This window comes from Dermacentor andersoni, chromosome 3 (assembly GCF_023375885.2).
Source record: "Dermacentor andersoni chromosome 3, qqDerAnde1_hic_scaffold, whole genome shotgun sequence".
NCBI lineage: Eukaryota > Metazoa > Arthropoda > Arachnida > Ixodida > Ixodidae > Dermacentor > Dermacentor andersoni.
Window position 1 is genome coordinate 100,321,368 of NC_092816.1, and position 21,704 is coordinate 100,343,071.

Sequence of the window (21,704 nt, forward strand, 5' to 3'; positions counted from 1 at the left end):
TTGCAGAGCTGGCCAGTATCGAATACACATATATTTTATATACTATCTTAAGATATTCTTCGGGTACCTTGTATCTGTATCATGATACATTCGTAAGGAGGTGTATTAGTATGGGTACTTTGGCTACATCACTTGAAGTATTGTGTTTTTTAAGATAAAAGTTACACCTATCGCAGAACCTATGACGATTGCCACAGGTAGTTAAGGCTACTAAATGTAGCAATAAAGCTTATTTGAAAGGACTGCAATATTATTACAGCCCGTTTTACTAGTAAACTAACACCAGCAAGTATATGAACATATCATTAACCAGCGCTAACTTCAAACTTGTGACTTTCCTACTTGACGAAGAGCAAGCGCCAGCCACTTCTACTTTCTTGAAAAATGTAGCATGCTCTGGAGGGCTATGAAAAAAAGAGTCACTGTGAAGCAAAAATAAAAGCGTCCGTCATTGCAAAAGGATGAACAGTTGGACCAGTTAGCATGGTAACATAGTCTTGGTTTATAACGCGATGTGACACAGACGAAGACTAGAAGACAGGAATAGCGATCCTCCTGTCTCTTTCTAATCGCCATCTGTGTCACTTCGTGCTACAAACCAAGAATATGTCACCGTCATTGGTTTACACATGAGAATATGATCAATAAGCTTAGTTGTGGAGGGATTATCAGGCCACTAGGATTAAAAATGAGCTCTTCCCTAATAACATTTTCTTTCTAAATTGATGTTTTTTGGGGGCATGTAGCAACTGCACAATTGAAGTCAGTCACTATTCAAAACATACCGTGCAGCTTTTGCATCTTGCAAGAATGTCAGCACTTTACTAATTCATAAGAACGGAGACGTCCAAGAATTGAAGAAATATAAGCGCATTAGTATGAATTCAGTATTGCGTGCCAAGGCACAATTTCTATTCACCAAGAAAAGAAAGTTGGCTTCCACAGCGTGTATTCTACAAAGAATAACATCCATGTATAATTACGTAATTCAGAAATAAGTGGAGTACCACCAACCTCACAATGTGGTTTCTCATAGATTACGAAAAGGAATTTGGTTCAGTAGAGGCCCCAGTAGGCATAGAGGCAGTGCATAATCACGCAGTACAGGACGCCTACAAGAATATTGCAGCAAATATCTATAAAGACTCGACGGATAGCTTGATTCTTCCCAAGAGAAGTGGAAAACATGCAAACCATGAAAAGGGTCAGGCAACCACACACAACTGCTTCAAAACTACTCACTGCCTGTTTAGAAGTATTCAAGCTATGATACGGGAAGCATTAGGAGCGAGGGCCAATAGAGATTATCTCCGCATCCAACGGTTTGCAGCACGTTTTCCCGTTCAGCAATGCTGAGGATAGATTTCAACAAATCTTGAGGACTTACAGCGAGAAAGTGTAAACGTATGGTTGATGATCAACACGCAAAAGACAAATTTAATCTTGAATAGCCCGATAAGAGAAGGCGATGAGCAAAACGAGAACAAGCTGAAAGCAGGAGCCAACGTTTCGACAAGTGGATTTATTGTTCATCGTCTTGAACTTCCAACTCCCACCTTCCCCGTGTTTTCCGTGGTAAGAGAAGAGGAATTCATTATCAGCAGCCAGCCTCTAGATGTGCAAGAGTACGTTCGTCTAAATCGATTATTCACAAGGGACGCTGATCATAATACAGAAGAATAAAAATGGGTTGCAGCTCATGCGACACACCACGGCCGGTCTGGAGCGCGCTTCAGATCGGCTTTGGGCAGCCATGAACAAATCATAACCATAATAATAACTAATCATAACCATTAGCTTACCGCTATCGTTGAAACGAAAAGTGGATCTTCATTGATTTCTTCAGGTGCTAACATATGGGGCAAATATTTGTAGGTTAAAAAAGGTTTCAGAATAGTTCAAGGACTGCTCAGCGAGTGATCGAGCCAGAAATGTTAAGCGTAGCGTTAAAAGACAGAAACATTGCGATGGGTATTATAGGCTAAAGCAGTGTAGGCTATATACTACATAGTTAACATAAAGAGGACTGTGCAGGACATGCCGTGCGTAAGGCAGACAACCGGTGCTCAACATGAGTGACACAATGGGTGCCAAATGAACGGAAGCGCAGTGAAGGACAGCAGAGAAAGCAGAGACTTAGGCGGTGTGAAGACAGTAACAAAAAGGCAGGCATGACATGGCAACAGCTAGAGCAAGACAGTAGGGCTGTGAGAATGCTGGTAGATGCCTTCGTGCTGCCGTAGACAAAAATATAGACTCGTGATGATGATATTGCTAGTGTTGTCAGTCATGATGATGTCGTTGATGATGATGATGATGAACCGTTTTGCCAGAACTTTGTACGTAGCGCATGTTTTTTTGAAATATGAAAAGAAAATGTTCCGTGAAATGAATTGCTATTGCAATTAGGTTGTCCATACTAATTTCTCCACTGTGCGCCCAAACGCGTTAATCTTAACATATATTTCTTTCACAAGACGGTTCCCGTTATGGGGCCAAAGCGTCTTCTTTCCTTTTTCTTTTAGACGACTGGTCGGCACTCGATATTTCCCGCCATAAATTTTCGCGACCAGACGGGAACCCGTCTGGTCGCGAAATATCGTTCATTTCAAAGATTTCATAGATTTTCATAGATTTTCATAGATTTCTTTACAGACTTCGAGCACTTTCTGTGCCCTCTGCGATTACAATTCACGTCACTGTAGCACAGATGCTCCGCAATAGAATTAGAAGCCGGAAAAACAGATTCTACACATGAGAAGGATGTTCTATCGCACATATTGCGCTCGCGGTAGTCACACGGCCACCGCTGCTGTATACAAATTTCGCCCACCCACCTCCTCGCCGCCAAGGTGCTTGAAGCCATGTGATGTGTAATAACACTTGTTGCCAGTTTTTATCATGGTAGCTCTGTCTAATTGCTTACAGTCTGGATTTCATGAGTCCCAACCCCATGGCTGCCGTCACCACCAGCCAGCATCGCGAGAAGGCGTACAATGGAATGCGTAGCCCGCTTTCTCTGTAGGATCCGTGAATCAAGTAAAAGCCTAGATTTCTTTTATAACTATCCATTGCAAATTTACTAACCTTTAATATCTGCTGTCCTTAAAACTAAAAACCTTGACAGAGTAAATGCATATACGTCCTCATTTACCTCTGAATGAATACTGACACGTTAAAGTTACGCTTAAGGCACATATGAAGTCGGAAAAAATGAAGAGATTACTATTATGCACTGACAAATTTTTTTCACTTTCTATCAAGAACAGTGGTTCTTTGAGCGAGAAAGCAAAAAAAAATTTAATTGTTGTGTGACCACCTACTATGGACAATTATAACCCTCATATTACGTGAGCGCTGGCTGATTCACAGAGAGTGGCTGAGATGTCATGTGTCGAGCACGTCGACTAGGTCAGTTTTGGTGAGGCTGAGTCAAACTGATGAGCATCAGTGTGACCTTCAGCGGAAATTTTCTACTAATCAAAACCGTATACTGACATACAGAAAATGATGAAAGACTTCTATACGAATTGTCTATCTGTGTAAATCGGTTTTATATTTTCCTTTATTATCTCTGTGGGAAAACGTGCTTAATAGTTATTGCGCTGTTTCCATGCGCTACGGATGAAAACTTGCCATCGAAAAATTTGATACTATAAGAGTGCATTCTTAGAATCAAATACCACGATCTGGCTAGAAACAGTCGCGCTCATGCTTTTGATTACTCAAAAATTTATTTTGATTCGATACTGTCCTGTTCTGTATAATTTGATAGCTCGACTTCATGTCCATCGTGGTCATCGATGCTTTCTCGCTATCCACGAACGAACACCTTTTCTGTGAAGCGTCAAAGTAATTTACTGATTATTTTTGGCTCATTAAAATGCGAAGCATTTTTTGCAAATTTTCGGCACTTTTAGTGTGCCTATCGATATATCTGTCGAGCCTCCTACCTCGTGATGCTGTCGTGGCCGTTTCTTCAACTATGCATACATAACAAGAATAACACCGTGATCTCCATGGCATGACATATTTCTCATGGTATGTAATTCATTACCTAAATTGTATGAATGACATGATCCTGTCGTGGTCGTTTCTTTAACTCAATATAAATAATAAATATGAGATACATGGCTTGAACCCCCCCCCCCTGACATGGATAACTTGACATAATTTCATCATATGAATGGCATGAATGTAATGACATCACTGCCCCGAATTGCACGACATATGTTATGTACGTCATGGTATTACATTAATGACAAGATATGCACGGGCATGTCATGCCGCGTTATTCTTATCATTTCGTGCATGTAATTTCTCGCCCTACATATCCTGATACATATTCAGTTAAAGAAATTAAAGAAACGACCATGACCCCAGCATCAAAAGCAATTAGGTCATTCATGGCAATCAAATCACGGTGTGCATATCTCGTGTCAGTCATGTGATGCATGCCATATCAGTACATTCCTGTCATCGGTATGCTGATACATAGCTGGTGAGAAAATGGACCTGCATTAATGCTATAAATAGTACATAAACTTTGATGTGAAAGACTGTGACGCGCAATCGAAGGAGCTCACTTCGAGGCAACAACCGCCGCCGCTGCCCGTGAAAGCGGTAACGATCGCGAAGGCCAGTCCCCTGACCCTGACAAGCTGACCGTAATGGTGAGTCCACTAATTGACGCAAGGAGCCGATGTCGAGGACTTCCGTGGAAAGTGCGTCAACTTCAGGTTCTCAAATTCCCACGTGGTTGCCTCGCATGCTGAGGCGATCGCGCAACATTGGTGCCGGAGTCCAGCGGAACGGTGTGACGTCATTAGTGTGATTTTGCAAACGATTCGACGATTATTACGGGCCAAGACACAGTCATCAGATCCCCTGGTCTACTAACCTATGGAAGGTGAGTGTTTTAAAAACGGACATTTGGTGTAGTGAGTGTGCGCTGATGTGTACTCACATGTGTGTGCTCAGACATGTAGTGAGCTCAGACATTTAAATTGCTCCTACAAGGGGTGCGCACCTATATCTGGAGCCAGTTAAATTACGTAAAATAAACCATTTTTCTTTGCTCCTACTACCGGACGTAATCATCCCTGTGGCTGGAGGATTCCTGGCCAAAACGCTACCCGGAGCCGCAACGGCACTCCCATTTACAGCCATTCGTCCGAATGGCTGTAAAAGAACACGGACTTAAAATTGTGTTACAGTATAACTAATTTCTGCATTTCTCACCCATCTATAACTTCCACGCCGCTCGCTTACATCACTTCGATCGTTGGTACAAATCATGCAATCATCGTTACAGTCCTTGTTGTCTTGCTGCTATCGTCACGCACGTCCTTGCGTTAATTCTAGTTTGCTATGTTCGCATTACACACACAAATGCTGGAATCACACAAACACATTGATCAACTCGGTAACGCCTTGTGGAACATCAAACGCAGCTGCATAGTCAACTACCAGCAAGATTATTCGCGTAACGTCGATTTCAACAGTGAGGGAGATCGGTAGATCTTTGTTTTCGACTGTCAGTCAATAATTTCTACAGTCAGTCAAATAAAATAAAGCGAGTGCTGCCGCGAAATTCCGGTGATCAGCGAGATCGACGTCGAGTTTTGCAATCCTTTTTCTAGAAATGTCGACTGAAGTGGTCATCATAGCGGATACTATTCAGCACACTGTCTTAGATGAACGTCGTCTGCTAATTCATGATCTGCAGTTTGATGCAGCTCGCCTACAGGCACAAACGGAGCAACGCTATAATTGTCGTCTGTAGTATATAGGCAAGAAAATATTTGCAAGGAAGATTCCTCTAATTTGTTTGATTGTAACGACCTCCGTACACAGAACCAAGCCCCTCGCGAGTTTCGGCCGTCGTCCTCGCGTGGCTGGTGCGTGTTTTACGCGCTTCGGCACCCTCATTGGCCTGCCGATTGCGCGTAACCTCGTTACACTTGAGTTTCCGCTCTTCAACGCCGGCAGCTTCCTTCCGACGTGGCAGCATGTTGCCGTTACGCATTCCTGTAGGGCAATTTATAGTATGCAGTTTTCAGTGTGTCAGGTAGCGGTCGGCGTAGTCGGAGAGGTCACGCCGGCGATGCCAGTTTAGCCGAAGAATTGCACCCTCGATAGGTTCAACGCGTTGAACGTGACCCGCAGCAGCGCGGCGATTATCTGTAGCTTCAGCACATGCGCACAAGTGCACGACGAGCGAGCGCTTTTTCGTTAGGCGAATAAGAAAACTCAGCACGCTCTCTCCTGTGCACCCGAATCGTAGGGCCCTATCGCGCCTGCCAGCCAAGCTAGCGTTCCGTGCACTCTGGTTTAGGGACTTCGGCGTGATATAAGACATGTTATATCACAGTGCCGGCCGCGCCAGAGGGCGCCGAACGCCGCCGGTGATGCGGACCGCGCCAAATGCAGGACTGCATGAGCATCCACTTTTCGCCAGTCTTGCGGAACCTGCGGGACTGCGCCGCATGCGGTGCGCGTCCACGCCACCCGGGAGTACAATTTAAATCACCTTTCACGCACTAGAACATACCACGGGCGTTCTGACGTAAAGCTATTCCAAGCTTTTCTGTTTCAATTCTGCAATCATCCCTCTGCCATTGACCAACAGCGTCTTTTAACCACCCCCACTTCGCCTGTCTGTCACGCGACATCACGAAAACCACGGTAACTCCCCATCTGATATGATGTGAACACACTGATTATGCATGACTGCAAAGAACAAAAGAAAAATACTTATTTTTGATTCGACGCTTTTTGGCCATTAGACCTCGGCTATTGGTCAAAAGTTTTCGGGCTGCACCCGCTTCACCTGCCTGTCAAGCGATGTCACATAACCGCGAAAACTCACCGCGTCAAAGTGACGTGTACGCGTTAAATATGCATTAATATGCCGAACAAAACTGACTTTTTCTCAGAATAGCCGCAGGCTGTCCCGTTCTGAAAGGAATAAAAGATGGCTGCCGCGAATCGCTCAGGCACTGACTATTCGCACCTGCCGAAGGTTTATTTGCGTAGAATAATACTTTTTGCGTGGCTGTGTAACGTTTTCGATCACTTTGGACACGTTTACGACCTCGTTCAGTCAACTTTTCTTTACTGATGATGCTTTTTAGCGGCATTCTTAAATTTCCGTTGCATGCCGCCGCGATTGTCGACGAGCCATCCCAAGCTAAGTAAGGGAAAGCGGACCAATCGCAGACGCCGCACCACCCTCTACACTCTTCATCCGGTTATCAATTTTCATTGCACTGGCTAGGCCCCATCGAATGCCTTTCCAGTTGAGCCGTAATCCTCCACTCTTATCAGCCAATTGGATAAAGCAAGTCGCTCAGTATAGGCAATGCCATTCGTTTTTAAAGGAAAGGAAAGTGACCTCCTATAAATGAGGAGAACAGTTGCTTGGCCTCTTTAAACAAACCAGCGGATTACAGCGCGATGCTTGCGTCGGCGGTTACGAAAATTTGACGTCAGGAGATTGCAATAAAAACATATTGGAATAGTTTTACGTTAGAGGGCCCCACGCCGCGCTAAGGCTTCCTCTATGCCGACCACAGAGTAGAGATCAGTGAGACCGGCGCGCTGCTTTCGCCTCCGTGCGCTCAAGGATGACACCGCGCATGCACACCATAACCTGCTTCTCTGTCCCAGCCCTTTTATAAATATTTTGTCTAATGCTAACTTTATTCAACCGATCATGCTGGAATTGCCTTTTTTCTTACCTTCCATGTACAAAAACTTCATATAGAACATATCAGGGAGTATGTAGCTACATAAGCTTTGCAGAAACATATTTCATGTGTTCATGTACCTTCCTAGTGAATGTGTTCATGTACCTTCCTAGTGCACCTTCCTAGAATCCTAGTGAGACAATACTATTAGAACTCTGCTTTTTGGAGAACGTGTACCATAGGAAGTAGAAAAAGTACTTTTTCCCCGCGATCGCATGGGCACATGCGCACAGCAATATCTCCGTAATACCATGTATGTTAACAGAGTGCATTTTTCCAGTTTGTTCACATGAAAGCGTTTTTTCATTGCCTCAACACATACACAAGTTAAATATCACATGGCCATTCCTAGTGTTCAATTTTTCATATTGAATTACCACGTCATCTGGGGTATTTAAAAGCATTTTTTATTGTCCGTGACGTTGTAGTGGTACGTCTGTCGCAATATAATAATCTTCTCAAAAAGCAGTGACAACAAAATGAGCGCAATCCAATTATTGATTTCTGTCGGATAGAGAAAAAGGTTGACCGCAAGATTCGTTACAGTTTTCGACAATAATTTAAAAGAAAGTTCCGCTGCTACATATTCTTATTCAGGCAAACAGATCACTGAATATATTTCTCTATGTCCTTTTTTCCATCCTGACCCCTCGGAAATAAGACCACTTGATCTTTTGCCCAAAGACGAAGGGAACATCATGCACACATAAATTTGGTAATCTTTTTCCTATATTCCGCGGTGTCTAAAAAAATTACAGTTGGGGAAACATCGTTAGAGATAATTTACCGCTACTATTTGAGTTCCTTTCATTTTCACACTATATATGTGGATCGAGCTGCGCTCTGTTTACCTTATCGTCTTCATAGACAATTCGTGCACAGCCGGCGCTAAGAAAGAAATAGATTTGAGCGAAAGTGATCTTTATAATATACTGGGCTTTTTGTATTTGAATATTCTGCTCATTCAAAAGCCTATGTTATAGCTTTTACAGATTCCGGGTCAGGGAGTCGGAATCCCTCAGGGGAAGCCACGACAAACCACTCGTGCCCCTTGACGGCACCTTAACGAAACATTTAAGAGCTTGAAATTTAACTGAAGCCCTCTCTACGGCGTCTGTTATAGCCCATGTTGCTTTGGAAACATTAACCACGTAATTTGAAGTGAGGTGCCTGACAAATGAACTTACCCGTACATTGTTCCTCATAATTACACAGTTGGCAATCACACCCCTTTGATACCCTTGAGTGATTCTCAAGGGTATCAAAGGAGTGTGGCTAAATTACCACCAATGCCTCTTAGGCACTTTCTTTACGTAACCGAAGCACTTCACGCCTCTTTTTACGCAGAAATATATACAGGGTGTACGAACTATCGTGCACCCAAATGTAAAGATATGCAAATGAGATGCAGCTGAACAAAATCAAGGTAATGTTGTTTGCCCTAGCGTGCAGATGCTGAGATTATTTTTACAGCGAAGCTATTAAGGGCTACTTTCCCCTCTAATGTTTTCGTGTGTAGCAAAACTCCCTAAGATATTGCATTGCTGTGACGACCCGCGGCGGAGGTGACGCAGGCCCTAAGCACTCCCTATATATGGGCCGATACCGAAGATAGCACAATACCCGGCTGACCCGCGGTGGACGTGAAGCAGGCATTACACATTCCCCATACGTGGGCCGATCGCCAAGATAGTGCAATGCCGGGCAGATTCCTGGTGGAAGTGAAGCAGGCGTTCCACCCTCCACATACGTGAGCCGATGACAAAGCTGGCACAATACCGAGCCGACCCACGGCGGAAGTGAAGCAGGCATTACACACACCCCATACGTGAGCCGATCCCGAAGATAACACAATACCAAGCCGACCCGCGGTGGAAGGAAAGCAGGCGTTACACACTCCCCACATGTGAGTCGTTCCCGGATCTGGCACAATACCTGGCCGACCCGCGGCGGAAGTGAAGCAGGCGTTACACACTCCTCATACGTCAGCCGAGCCCGAAGCGGGCACGATACCGGGCCGACCCGCGGCGGAAGTGAAGCAGGCGTTACACACTCCTCATACGTGAGCCGAGCCCGAATCTGGCACAATGCCGGGCCGACCCGCGGCGGAAGTGATGAAGGCGTTACACACTCCTCATACGTGAGCCGTACCCGAATCTGGCATGATACCGGGCCGACCCGCGGCGGAAGTGAAGCAGGCGTTACACACTCCTCATAGGTGAGCCGATCCCGAATCTGGCACAATACCGGGTCGACCCGCGGTGGAAGTGAAGCAGGCGTTACACACTCCCCATACGTCAGCCGAGCCCGAAACGGGCACGATACCGGGCCGACCCGCGGCGGAAGTGAAGCAGGCGTTACACACTCCTCATACGTGAGCCGATCTCGAATCTGGCACAATACCGGGCCGACCCGCGGCGAATGTGAAGCAGGCGTTACACACTCCTCATACGTCAGCCGAGCCCGAAGCGGGCACGATACTGGGCCGACCCGCGGCGGAAGTGAAGCAGGCGTTACACACTCCTCATAGGTGAGCCGATCCCGAATTTGGCACAAAACCGGGCCGACCCGCGGCGGAAGTGAAGCAGGCGTTACACACTCCTCATACGTCAGCCGAGCCCGAAGCGGGCATGATACCGGGGCGACCCGCGGCGGAAGTGAAGCAGGCGTGACACACTCCTCATACGTGAGCCAATCTCGAATCTGGCACAATACCGGGCCGACCCGCGGCGAATGTGAAGCAGGCGTTACACACTCCTCATACGTCAGCCGAGCCCGAAGGGGGCACGATACTGGGCCGACCCGCGGCGGAAGTGAAGCAGGCGTTACACACTCCTCATACGTGAGCCGATCCCGAATCTGGCACAATACCGGGCCGACTCGCCGCGGAAGTGAAGCAGGCGTTACAGTCCCCTTAGTGAGCCGATCCCAAAGATAGTGCAATGCCGGGTAGACCCGTGGCAGAAGGGAAGCAGGCGTTACACACTCCCCATACGTGAGCCGTTCCCGAATCTGGACATACTGGGCCGACCCGCGGCGGAAGTGAAGCAGGCGTTATAGTCCCCATACGTGAGCCGATGCCAAAGATAGTGCAATGCCGGGAAGACCCGTGGCAGAAGAAGCAGACGTTACACACTCCCCATACGTGAGCCGATGCCGAAGATAGCACAATACCGGGCCGACCCGCAGCGGAAGTGAAGCAGGCGTTACACACTCCTCATACGTGAGCCAATCTCGAATCTGGCACAATACCGGGCGGACCCGCGGTAGAAGTGAAGCAGGCGTTACACACTCCTCATACGTGAGCCAATCTCGAATCTGGCACAATACCGGGCGGACCCGCGGTGGAAGTGAAGCAGGCGTTACACACTCCTCATACGTGAGCCAATCTCGAATCTGGCACAATACCGGGCGGACCCGCGGTGGAAGTGAAGCAGGCGTTACACACTCCTCATACGTGAGCCAATCTCGAATCTGGCACAATACCGGGCGGACCCGCGGTGGAAGTGAAGCAGGCGTTACACACTCCTCATACGTGAGCCAATCTCGAATCTGGCACAATACCGGGCGGACCCGCGGTGGAAGTGAAGCAGGCGTTACACACTCCTCATACGTGAGCCAATCTCGAATCTGGCACAATACCGGGCGGACCCGCGGTGGAAGTGAAGCAGGCGTTACACACTCCTCATACGTGAGCCAATCTCGAATCTGGCACAATACCGGGCGGACCCGCGGTGGAAGTGAAGCAGGCGTTACACACTCCTCATACGTGAGCCAATCTCGAATCTGGCACAATACCGGGCGGACCCGCGGTGGAAGTGAAGCAGGCGTTACACACTCCTCATACGTGAGCCAATCTCGAATCTGGCACAATACCGGGCGGACCCGCGGTGGAAGTGAAGCAGGCGTTACACACTCCTCATACGTGAGCCAATCTCGAATCTGGCACAATACCGGGCGGACCCGCGGTGGAAGTGAAGCAGGCGCTACACACTCCTCATACGTGAGCCAATCTCGAATCTGGCACAATACCGGGCGGACCCGCGGTGGAAGTGAAGCAGGCGTTACACACTCCTCATACGTGAGCCAATCTCGAATCTGGCACAATACCGGGCGGACCCGCGGTGGAAGTGAAGCAGGCGTTACACACTCCTCATACGTGAGCCAATCTCGAATCTGGCACAATACCGGGCGGACCCGCGGTGGAAGTGAAGCAGGCGTTACACACTCCCCATACGTAAGCCGATACCGAAGCGTGCACAATACCGTGCCGACTCGCGACGGGGGCAGACCCGTAGCACAAGTGAAGCAGGCGTTACACACTCCCCATACGTAAGCCGATACCGAAGATAGCGCAATACCGGGCCGACCCACGGCGGAAGTGAAGCAGGCGTTACACACTCCCCATACGTGAGCCGATCCCGATGATAGCACAATCACGGGCCATCAATCGGGCCAGAGCATCAATTGATGCATGATTCACGAAGCGCGTTAGGAAGATTGAGATTCTTGATTGCTTCCTTCACAGCTATAAATAAATATAAATAGAGTTCTCGGGTTTCGCATCTAGAAGTTTAGGATTGACACTTGGAGCGGAAAATCCGGGTCCATTGCGAGTGGAATGCTTCGAAGCGCACGCTAATTGTGTACACGAGCTTTTTTTTTGCGTTCCTTGCCTCCATTTGAATGCGGCTACCACCGCCTGGAAATGAAGCCGCGACTTTGGATTTTGCTGAGTAGCACGCTAGCTGTTCCGCCACTGCAGGTTGCTAGCATTGACTGAGACGAAGCATCCGGTCACATAGCGCGTTTTACCCGAGCCTGAGTACCGCAAGACATATGATAGTAAGAAGAACATATAGGTATTCAAAAAGAGGATTCTGCTAAGTACATAACCTCATCAGTTAGAACCTAAAAATCAGGACACCCATGGTACAACACTAATATCTCAGTGGATGTCAGAGTGCAGAAAATCACAGCTAATTGTTGCGCACTTTCTGTAGCTACTACTACAACTAAGTGACTTTGAAACGGGAAAAGAAAATATAAGTGCTGCACCGTAACTGTGTCTCTATTAGGAGGCCACCTCAACAGTACTGCACGGGGAAAGGGTAAGGGGAAGAAAAGAGTCAAGAAAAATACGGAAGGAGAAGGTCGATGCAAAGGCCGTAAAAAAAAAAGAGAATGAAAGCGTGAGACGGGCCTTATAGCAGCGTATAAAAGTTAGAGGATTCCAAGAACTCAATTAGAGCAGCAAAGGCTCTTTTGAGTAAGCATGAAAAACCCATAGGGAAAAGAAAATCCTCAGGACGTGCTGTGGGGAGTCCTAGGCGTCGGTGCGAGGTGATTACTTTTTCTCGAGCTGAGCTGTAAGCCGCGCCGTCGAGTAGGATCGTGTGAGTGTTTCATCAACTCCAGCAGTGCAATTCCGGCAGACAGAACTGACAGTGCCTGAAGGTCGAGCGATCCGCTCCGCAGTTTTGAAACAGCCAATGCGGAGACGGAATAATAGGGCCCTGTCGGCCCGCGAGAGTTGGAGTTTTGGTAGCGGCCGGGTTAAAACGCCGGCGGCGACGCGATTGTCAGGGTATTTATTTCTGACTACATGCGATATTAGTTGGCGTGCTGTGTCAAACACGCAGATGAAGTTGGTGTAGGGCGTCATGTCATCGTGTGCCTCTTTGGCGAGGTGATCGGCTTGTTCATTACCACCGATTCTGACGTGCGAAGGAACCCATTGGAAAATAAGATCACAGCCCATTTGTTGTGCGTAATGAAACCTCACACTTTCTGTAGCAACGAACAAAAGTGAAACGGGTTATACGGATTCTGCAGGACAGCAAGCGCGCTTATTTCCTGTGGCTTGTTTCCGCACCTAGCTTGTTACTTGTCATGCGCGGCCTATGTCATGCTTAAAATAAAACTTCGATTATAGAATTCAAAATAGAGCATGCTACTTGCCTCAATTTGTAAATTTGCGCCGTTATATTACTGTGGACCCTGTATCAAATAAATCTACCTATGCAGCATTTCCGATCACCTAAATCGAAAACGCTTGCTAACGAAATGTTTCTTTAGAGCGGCATCTGCGGATACTGTTTAATGAAAGAAGACAATAGCCAATGTTCTAGCATTAACAATGAGGTTTAATTATTCTATCAAGAACGTCGCATTGCACAAGCTACAACAAAATTTATTTAATTTAAAAGTTTGTTCTTTGAATTCCCGCATAGAACTCTGCGCCAAGGTATGCACTCATGCCCAAATTACTCCGTTTCGCAAGCGCTATCAAGCTACCTCGGTGAAGTATAGGGCAATCAATGACTAATGGCAGGGAACTCAAATGCGGTGTTCTATTTATTTAATATGAAAAGAAATTTTCTAACAATTAGGAATTATCATTTTCTTTTCATCCAAAGAAATCTTTCTTCCGCAGTTGTTTGAAAGCAATTGCTCCTCTATAAAGTATTGCTTTCCTGTTCTTCGGGATATATTCCTCAAAGTAATAAACATTAGAGCAGGTAATATTCAAAATAGGTGCGCTTACACTCCCAGAAGGCACTCCAACGTTCAAAGAAGTCGTTCGCGTCCACTCGCCACACGTACGAAAAGAACGCTTTGGAGCGCTCAACTTCTTTCTGAAAACTGCAGTGTGATATCGCTATGTGTACATTTAACCAGCATCCCTTTAGTGATTTGTAGTTTCGGGATAGCGGCTGCTCAGGCCATGGAGCCCCGAAAGTAGTGTAGCGAATTGAAGTATAGAAACTATCGGGATCCTTTCGTCAATAGCCTGATAAAATGCACGAACCAATTTAAATTCAAGGGAGGAAGCAAATCTTTCAAAAACCTGAACACAATGCGGAAAACTGTTGTTGCATCTCATTTTTCACAAGATCGATGATGCCTGAGGGCCGCGACGTTGCCCCATACAAATTACTCGCGCCGGGCAAGTTGCCGCATATCAACCCTCTCACACTCGCCGCGATAAACGCCAAGTTCCCTACTCCTTCCCCTTCCGCGTAGGTCTCTTGCTCAATCACGTTTGCGTACGGGGGTCCTAAGTAAAAGATTACTCAGCTTCAAAGCTGGAGGCGCAAGAGTTCCGATCGTCAGAAAAGGCACTCCTAAAAATAGGAAAATAGAATACCTAAAAAAAAAACGGTACTCCGCATTCTTCCTGCTGCATACAACGGTCTGTGCTTAACCGGATCCCCGATTCTAAGTATTCGCCGAGCTAAGAATGAAATAATGTATAAAGGTGACACTTGTTTGCATTATCTCTCCTCACTAACTCAGCGTTCGTTCTCTTTCGATTTCGCCCTTCTCACAGTGACTATATAAGCGATTCGGACACGAGGAAACATCAGCAGTCCTTCTCTTCTCAAAGGTCCTACTGCCACAGCCATGGTAAGCCTAATTTGCTTGGTGCTTTACGCCTATAGTCGGTATGAAGTGATTAAAACTCACTCAGATTATGTAGCCGCCAATCATATCAAGTTTTAGCTTCAACATAGCAAGCCGCACGTGAGAGGATGCGCATAAATGTGCGGAAGACTATATTTTTCTTTAGCTATTTCAGTGTTTATCAGAATTCCGGCTTATTCGCTCCTATGTCTGTGAAAACATGAACTAAAAAACGTTCTTTAGACAAATCATGCCCTTTCTTCAGCGAGCCCAACGGACTCGAAAATAACGTTTCTTTTACTACATTCGAGTAGATATCAAATTTGTATAGCATAATTCCGACATTACTAAAACTTCTTACAACCTCGTGCATTAGCAACTTCAAGAGGAAAATTTAATCCAACGCTCACTTATCTCTCTCGTTTTAGAAAAAAACACCCCGTAAGATGGCATTCGCGTTATAAAACAAAATAAATGTATCTGAATATGTCGTCACAATTTACAGCTAGTCGGTGAACGTGCAAATTCCTGCTCGTCAATTGTGATTCTCCATAGCGTGCGAAGAAAAGCTTTTTTTTATAATTATTGTAGCTGCACACAAAGGATAAAACTAAATCTGTGGAAATTGAAAATCGTGTGCTGCGCAAAAAAATCCTACAGCTTTTCATTCCTCTGAAACTACGGCTATTAAACTAATACCAGTCGAACTATTCAAAGAAATATTACAGAAAATTATCAATTACGTAATGTCCACTATTACAGTTCCGTGTCGTCGTCATCCTGGCCCTAGCCTCCAGCGCCCTTGCTGGATTCCTTCACGGTGGCTACAATCTCGGCCATGGTGTCGGCCTAACCAGCTACGGTCTCAGCCACGGGATTGGCTACTCCGGCCTCACCGGCTTCGGTGTCGGCCACGGCCTTGCCTACGGACCAGCCTCCGGCTACGCTGTTGCTGGCCCAGCTCTCTCTGGAGCCGTGTCCGCCTACCATGCTGCTCCAGCCGTGGCCACTGTACACGCTGCCCCAGCTGTCACTGCTGTCCACGCTGCGCCAGCTGTCGCTACCTACGCCGCAGCTCCAGTCGCCACCGTCGCCGCTGCTCCAGTGGTGTCCCGCGTGACCACCTACCAGTCCGCCCCAGTTGTCGCCGCCGCCCCAGCTGTCGCGACCGTGGCCGCTGCTCCAGCCGTGTCCCGCTTCACTACCTACCAGTCAACTCCACTCGTTGCCGCTGCTCCAGCTGTGTCACGCGTCACCTACCAGGCCGCCCCAGCTGAGACTAAGGTCTACCAGAGCGCACCAGTCGTCGCTGCCGCTCCAGCTGTCTCTCGCGTCACCTACCAGGCGGCACCAGCTGTCACTAAGGTATACCAGAGCGCCCCAGTAGTCGCGGCTGCCCCCGCTGTGTCCCGCGTCACCTACCAGTCTGCCCCAGCTGTGACCAAGGTCTTCCAGTCTTCTCCAGTCGTTGCTGCCCCAGCTGCATCGCGTGTCGCCTACCAGGCCGCCCCAGCTGTGACCAAGGTCTTCCAGTCGTCTCCAGTCGTTGCTGCCCCAGCTGTCTCCCGTGTCGCCTACCAGGCTGCACCAGCTGTGACCAAGGTCTACCAGAGCGCCCCAGTTGTCGCCGCTGCCCCAGCTGTTGCTACCGTGGCTGCTGCGCCCGCCGTGTCGCGCGTCACCACCTTCCAGTCTGCTCCAGCTGTCGCCACATACGCCGCCCCAGCTGTCGCCAAAGTGTTCCAGTCTACCCCAGTTGTGGCTGCCGCTCCTGCTGTGGCAACCGTCGCCCATGCTGCCCCTGTCGCCACCTACGCGGCTGCCCCAGCTTTCGCTACCGTTCATGCCACCCCAGCTGTTGCTACTACCACCGTTCACCATGCCCCAGCTGTCGCCACTGTCGCCCACGCTGTCCCAACCTTCGCTGCCTACCACGCCACCCCAGTCTACGGCTACGGTGTTGGAAGCCTAGGCTACGGCGCTGGTCACTATGGTCTCGGCCACGGCTTCGGTGTCTACGGACTGAACTATGGCTATGGTCTTGGCACTCCCTTTTACTACAACACCCTCGTCCGCAGGAAGAAGTGTAAGTACATTAGAGCATTTTCTAAAAGGCGGATTGCGTGTTTTAATAGGCCGCCCCACTAATACATCATGTGTGCTCTTTTCTCATTGCAGAAATTATTCTACTCTTCAGAGGACATGGAGCACAGAAAAGAAAATGAAGACCATGCTGTGCTTAGACACATTTGTGCATATTGTTAAATATTCTTTCACAATAAATGTTTTCATTGTACAGAATGTGGTGGTGATGGTAGCCATGATCCTGCTACAGGTACAATAATAAAGGTGCATGTAGGTGACAATGATTGCTATCGGCATCGCAACGAGGACCATTGAGTTGTCCCTCGTTGCGATGCGTTCTTCCCTCATTAGAGATAGTTATCTCCTTTCACCAGTTATCTACGGCGTTCTTCTTGGGAAAGAATGCAACAAATAGCGTGAAGATATAACTAAGACTGAATTTGATTTGCGGCATCAAACATCGTGGGACGGTGACGTTTATGGGCGTGAAATGCTGCTGTTTCCTCAGTTCTAACGTTCGTGTCTTCTAACATAGACGGTCTTCGTAACGTCCGACGCTGTAATCATGACGGCGCTGTGGAGCTTCTACTTCTTACTTGTAGATATACCATTAAAAAATGAATAAATGTCTAAAAGAGGTCGACAATATTTTTGACAACTTTGGTACCTGTTTGATGCCTGTCCATGGAGAGTTTCCGCCTGCTAACTTGAAACAGTATTTTTGGACAAATACTGCCAATATAGAAAATTCAATTGAGCATATTGTTCAAGTTCTTTCACTTGTGGGTGATTGTCTTAACAATCAAGCTTAGCTTACACAATTGAACCTCTGTCAGCAGTGCCAGACTCAACGTGCCTTCAAGCAGACAGAATCTGAGCGCCGAGAGCAGAGTTAGCTGTCTTCACTTGAACACAGCCATCCTCATTATTTTTGACGTCCAATGGTTCCATGTTTTTCAAATAACGGTGCTGGTGAGCCTAGACTTCTTATATTGAGGAGGTGTTCATCAATCCCGGGGACCTCCTCCCCTCAGATCCCTTTGGATTAAAGTTCAGTTCGGCAACAGACTCGCCCAGATGTGGGCACTGTCCTTAAAGCGTCCTCACCCCAACCTTCCCTCAGCTACAAGGATAGACGTGAGGATGAGGCGAGGGGTGCAGTAGGAATGTTGGTGAGGGCTAGAATAAAAGGCGGATGTCTTAATGAAGAAATAATCCTTGAAGCCGCTACGTCCATCTGCATTGCGTATTCTTCCCCAAACGCTGTTCAGTTGGTCGCCAAGATGCGGTCATGCTAGGACAATTCTCGGATTTATGTCCACGTTGGCCAGAGAAAAACTTAAGCCAAACATGTAGGTGACTTTAGACGTAATTAACGGTGGGAAAACACAGACATCACAGGCCTTTGAGCAGCAAGAAACTGGTTTACAAAGATGAAATAGTTTTTCAAAGCTGCCTATAGTCGTTCTTCAAGAACAATTTTCTGATGTAACGTTAAAACTCGGGACCAAACTTCATTCTTTTTTTATGTCTTCTGGAATAATCCATGTGATCCCGTAGTTGTGACGTGAAGAATTTTATATTGTGTTTCTCGCATTCCCGGGATTTTGGTGCTTGATAGGTTAATTAATCATACTACATAGTTGCTATTTTGATCATGACGCTATGCAATCTTTTAATGAGAAACAGTTAACCATAGATTCATACCAACGCTGCGAGAGTTCATGGCGTCTTCACGAGCCATTGCAGGGGACCTGCGGGCAGCGTAGACACTGCACGGATGTCAGAATTCCCGGAGAGGCAAAATCCGTATGGCTATCACCAGCACTATTTCGTTTCTGTGTCTTTTGACCTTACCAAGCCGGATACCTTTCTCTTACCGTAAAAGGAGGCTTATCATTTGTGTAAAGAAATATTATTATACTGCTTAATTTAATATTGTTCTTCTTAAAATGGTAAAGTATAAAAATGGTCCGCCCGACGTAAAGGCTAGTGAATGGAAAATGAAAATATTCGTCGGAAGCAGCACTTTCAATATCCAGCGTATAAGATCGCCAGTTCAAAGTCTTTAGCCTGAAAACCCGCCAACTCGCAGGTCTGGGCATTATCGAAAATACATGCATCTTAGATAGTGCCTCAAGATACTCTTCAGGTATCTTTTATTTTTATCATGATCAACTGGCAAAGTTGTGTATCAGTTTCGGAATTTTCGGTGAATCAGTTGAAGTACTGTGCATCTTCACATATAACATACGCCTATCAAAAAATCCTCGGCGACGACCACAGTCACTCCAATCTACCAAATGTCGCCAATGTATTCATTCTAATAGACTCAAATTTCATGTTCACCGTCATTTTTAGTAAACAAACACGAAAAGTAAATATAGCATGTTCTGCAGCGCTTTCGAAGTGAAGAATCGCGGTCAGACAAAACTAAAAGTGACTGTTATCCGTTTCCTTATGAATATATCATCAATCAGCTTAGCTATACGAGGATAATCAGGCCGCTCGCATCAATAATAAACGCTTTTCATTTATGATCCTTTTAACTTACTTTCCTTTGGAGGCGTGTTGCAAGTGCACAATTGAAGGCAGCCATTATTCAAAGCATACTAATCTGCTTCTGCTTTTGCAAGGATGCCAAAACTATACTTATTCATACGAAGGGTGACGTTAGAGAATTGAAGAATTAAAGGTGCGCTAGCTTCAATTCAGTCTTGTGCACGAAGGTTATGTCCAATAAAATTAGGACAACTTTTGACTTCAATTAACAGCAAAGGGTAATCTACAATGAATTAGGCTCATGTCATGAATGAGGGCCCATCGTTACATTCAACAAAATATTAACATGCAAGAAGACAGGACGTGAACAGACACACAGACGTAGACACAATGCGCAGTATATGTGTGTTCGTCTATGTTTCCGTTCATGACGTGTCTGCCTCACACAGTTTAGCATTTTGTTGAATCTATGAACTGACTGGGCCAACAACATTCGTGACCATCATTAGTTTACACATCGGTGTATGTTTAATCAGCTTAACATGGGAGGATGATTAGATCTACAGGAATAATATTACATGCTTTTGATTAGTAATTTTATCCGTGTTCTGGAGGATCATGGCAGCTGGCGTATTTTCGTACATTTGCCGCCGTGCGTATAGCTACGGTTGATGATCTCTATGTTGCTCATTAGCGCGCTCGTGGTATTACAGTAAAATTATTGGAATATTTAATCGTTCATCAATTTACTGTCATTTAGGCGTAGGTATTTCTTTTTTCGTCCAAATTTAAATTACACACCACGGAATCCATACTGGAGGTATAAACTCGGGAGCCTGGCCATAGCGTAATTTACAACGATGCAACTCAACAAAGAGCTGCTTACAATTCTAGCTTTCTTTATTTAGGATGTCGAAACATTAAACCGAAAGCCTCCTTAGATGCGACTATCCCCAACAACTGTTGTGCTTGTCTCCAGAATGTTATATTCTATATCGAGTTGACATGCACAAAATAATCAGTACGTGGCTAAAGGAAACAAGCAACCACCAATTTTTCTTCCAGTGTTCAACGTAATTTGAGCACATAGCAATACGTCTCATACCCGAATATCACAAGCCCAACTCATGCAATACGATAAGACCGCGACTGGAAGGCGATATGGTCTGAATCTCGACAGAAAGCTGAGCGAGTTGGTAAGGATTCATTATGCAAAAAAGGGGCGTTCGTGTTGTCAACTTCTCTACTCGCGTGTCCTGTCTGCACGCCTCACCTCTTTTCTGAATCTCGGTGCCGCGTCAGACCCAGGGGTCATCATAATGGGTACAGGTTTTCACTGGCCACACGCTACGGTAGTTGTGGAAGTTCTAATGTCGAGAAGGGGTTCTTTATTGATTTTATTAGTGGTCTCTTGATGCCCCATATCCAATCACGTGGGGTCTTGCTGCAGCTGGTGCGCCATGTATAAAGAGGCCGACTAAAGCGGCCGGCGGCTACTTACCGGTAAAATAGGAAACACCATGCTCCCAGAGATGTGCCCGGGCATTAGGGGACATAAACGTGTGGAGACGGGTTAACATCCCGAACCATGAGGTCGTCCCCACCGAAAACTTACTTTAGGTTGAGATATGGCAAATTGACGCCATCCCAATTCAGAAGGTTGGTAGCGATCCACCCTTCAAGAATGCTAGGTAATATAAAAACTCACGCAAAACCAAACCTCTCTAGGAGTGCATTTAGCATTGTTTGGTAGCTGGTATTTGTGTTTCTCACCCCTTTTTTAACTTTTCGGACATGTACTAATATTTCAAATATCGGCATTTCGTTTTGCACGTATTTATTCAGCAATAACTGCGCGGTGCGCAGAGAAAGTTATATCCTGTGTGAAGTTAAATGCAGGAAGTTTGCATTAGAACGACATTTAGACAAAAACCGTGCAACCGCTTCAACAGAACAAGT

At 46.5% G+C, this 21,704-nt stretch overlaps 1 protein-coding gene across 1 annotated transcript; it reads left to right on the top strand.

Moving 5' to 3' along the window:
* Positions 1-10,845: 10,845 nt before the first annotated feature.
* LOC126541620 (uncharacterized) lies at positions 10,846-17,524 on the top strand. Its single transcript, XM_055075597.1, has 3 exons — positions 10,846-10,896; positions 15,921-17,244; positions 17,337-17,524. Coding segments are annotated over exons 1-3 (1,377 nt in total). The 3' UTR covers positions 17,339-17,524.
* The last annotated feature ends 4,180 nt before the right edge of the window (positions 17,525-21,704 follow it).